General features: G+C 36.4%; 1 protein-coding gene across 1 annotated transcript in view; it reads left to right on the top strand.

Annotated features, from left to right (window-relative positions):
* LOC105533662 (ankyrin repeat domain-containing protein 36C-like) overlaps positions 1 to 1,340 on the top strand; it is a 172,735-nt gene that overhangs the window by 115,451 nt on the left and 55,944 nt on the right. The window contains exons 38-39 of the mRNA XM_011972131.1: positions 146 to 174; positions 269 to 341. Of these exons, the coding sequence (XP_011827521.1) occupies positions 146 to 174; positions 269 to 341 (102 nt within the window). The remainder of the gene's footprint in view (positions 1 to 145; positions 175 to 268; positions 342 to 1,340) is intronic.

The raw sequence follows: 1,340 nt of genomic DNA, 5'->3' as shown, positions 1-1,340 counted from the left end.
CCAGTACCCAGACACAAAGTAGAAAACATCAAAGCCTACACTAATAGAGGCAGGAGGATACAGCTTGGTGCTAACACTGTATGCATGTATGGATAACTTTATCATATTTACGCATGAGTGATTATGTATCCCTTTTGCTTTTCAGTGTCTTCTCGGAAACAACCAGTCTTGAAGGTAAATAAATTTCCATTTAAATTTGGAACTAGTAACTGCAGAGTCTATGAAACCTACTTTATTTGTTGATTTTTTTGTTTCAAATTCCATTCAGGTTACAAGTGACGAGAAAGATTCTGTTTCGAATACAGCCTCAGAAATAAAGGATGGACAAGAATCTGCTACAGGTAATTTTGCAAAACACATTTACTGTCATGTTCAGTCCAGATAGAAAATAACTTCTCTTCCCTGAATAAATCAGCATGGGACTCGTTGATGCTGCACATTCTGATTCAGCAGGCCTGAAATTCTTCATATGTAATACGTTCTCGGGTGACGCCGATGCTGCTGGTCTAGGACATGATCTTCGCAGTAAGATTATAGACTTCCACACATTGAAATTGGGAAGAAGAAACATTGGAGAGCAGATCAAGATGTAAGGGGTTCAGGGGACTGCATAATTTTGCTTTAATTCTGCAGCATATTTTCACCAAGGGTGGAAGGAGAAAGAGATGAAGTATAGATTTTGTAGACATCACACCGTACTCCTAAAGACAGACGGAAACTTGATCGTAATAACTCGCGGACACTAGAATGACAAGTAACGAGACCACTGATATAGCAATTAGTTTTCCCAAGGAAGAGGGATAGTGAGGCAGGAAGGAGGAAAAGAAGAAGTTACTTATGTAATTTTGGGATTTCTGCTGAGGAAACTTGAGTGAACTCACTTCAGATGCAGGTAGCATATTTGCAGAAAGAAAATTTGATTTTGGCAGCTCCTGGAAATACAGAATGCAGGAAGAATGCTAGAATTGGGATACACCGCAATGACTAATTACTCCTCTTTGTAACTATTAGGCATCAGACTTGCATGTTTCATTGATTTTAGTTATAAAAATGAGATATGCCTGAATATGTCTACATTGGCTTCTTTGATCAAAGAGGTAACTCTTGGAAAAAATCACGATTTAATGAATATTCTTTATAAAATAGCATGATACTCCTAACAAGACTATTTTAGAAACAAAAATACTGTTGAATTCATCAACTAACCCTTAAATGGTCATTTTTTAACGAATGTTGGCGTAATTTCCAAATGGAAAAGCTTACTAATATCCAATTCTTGTAGGAATTTTATTTAGCAGAAGTATGTCAAAATTAATAATTGATTATGCTCTTTATTGAGG

The sequence above is a fragment of the Mandrillus leucophaeus genome, unplaced genomic scaffold (genome assembly GCF_000951045.1).
Source record: "Mandrillus leucophaeus isolate KB7577 unplaced genomic scaffold, Mleu.le_1.0 Scaffold1275, whole genome shotgun sequence".
Taxonomy (NCBI): Eukaryota; Metazoa; Chordata; class Mammalia; order Primates; family Cercopithecidae; genus Mandrillus; species Mandrillus leucophaeus.
Note: the sequence above shows the minus strand (reverse complement) of the source record. Positions and strands in the feature narration are given on the sequence as shown.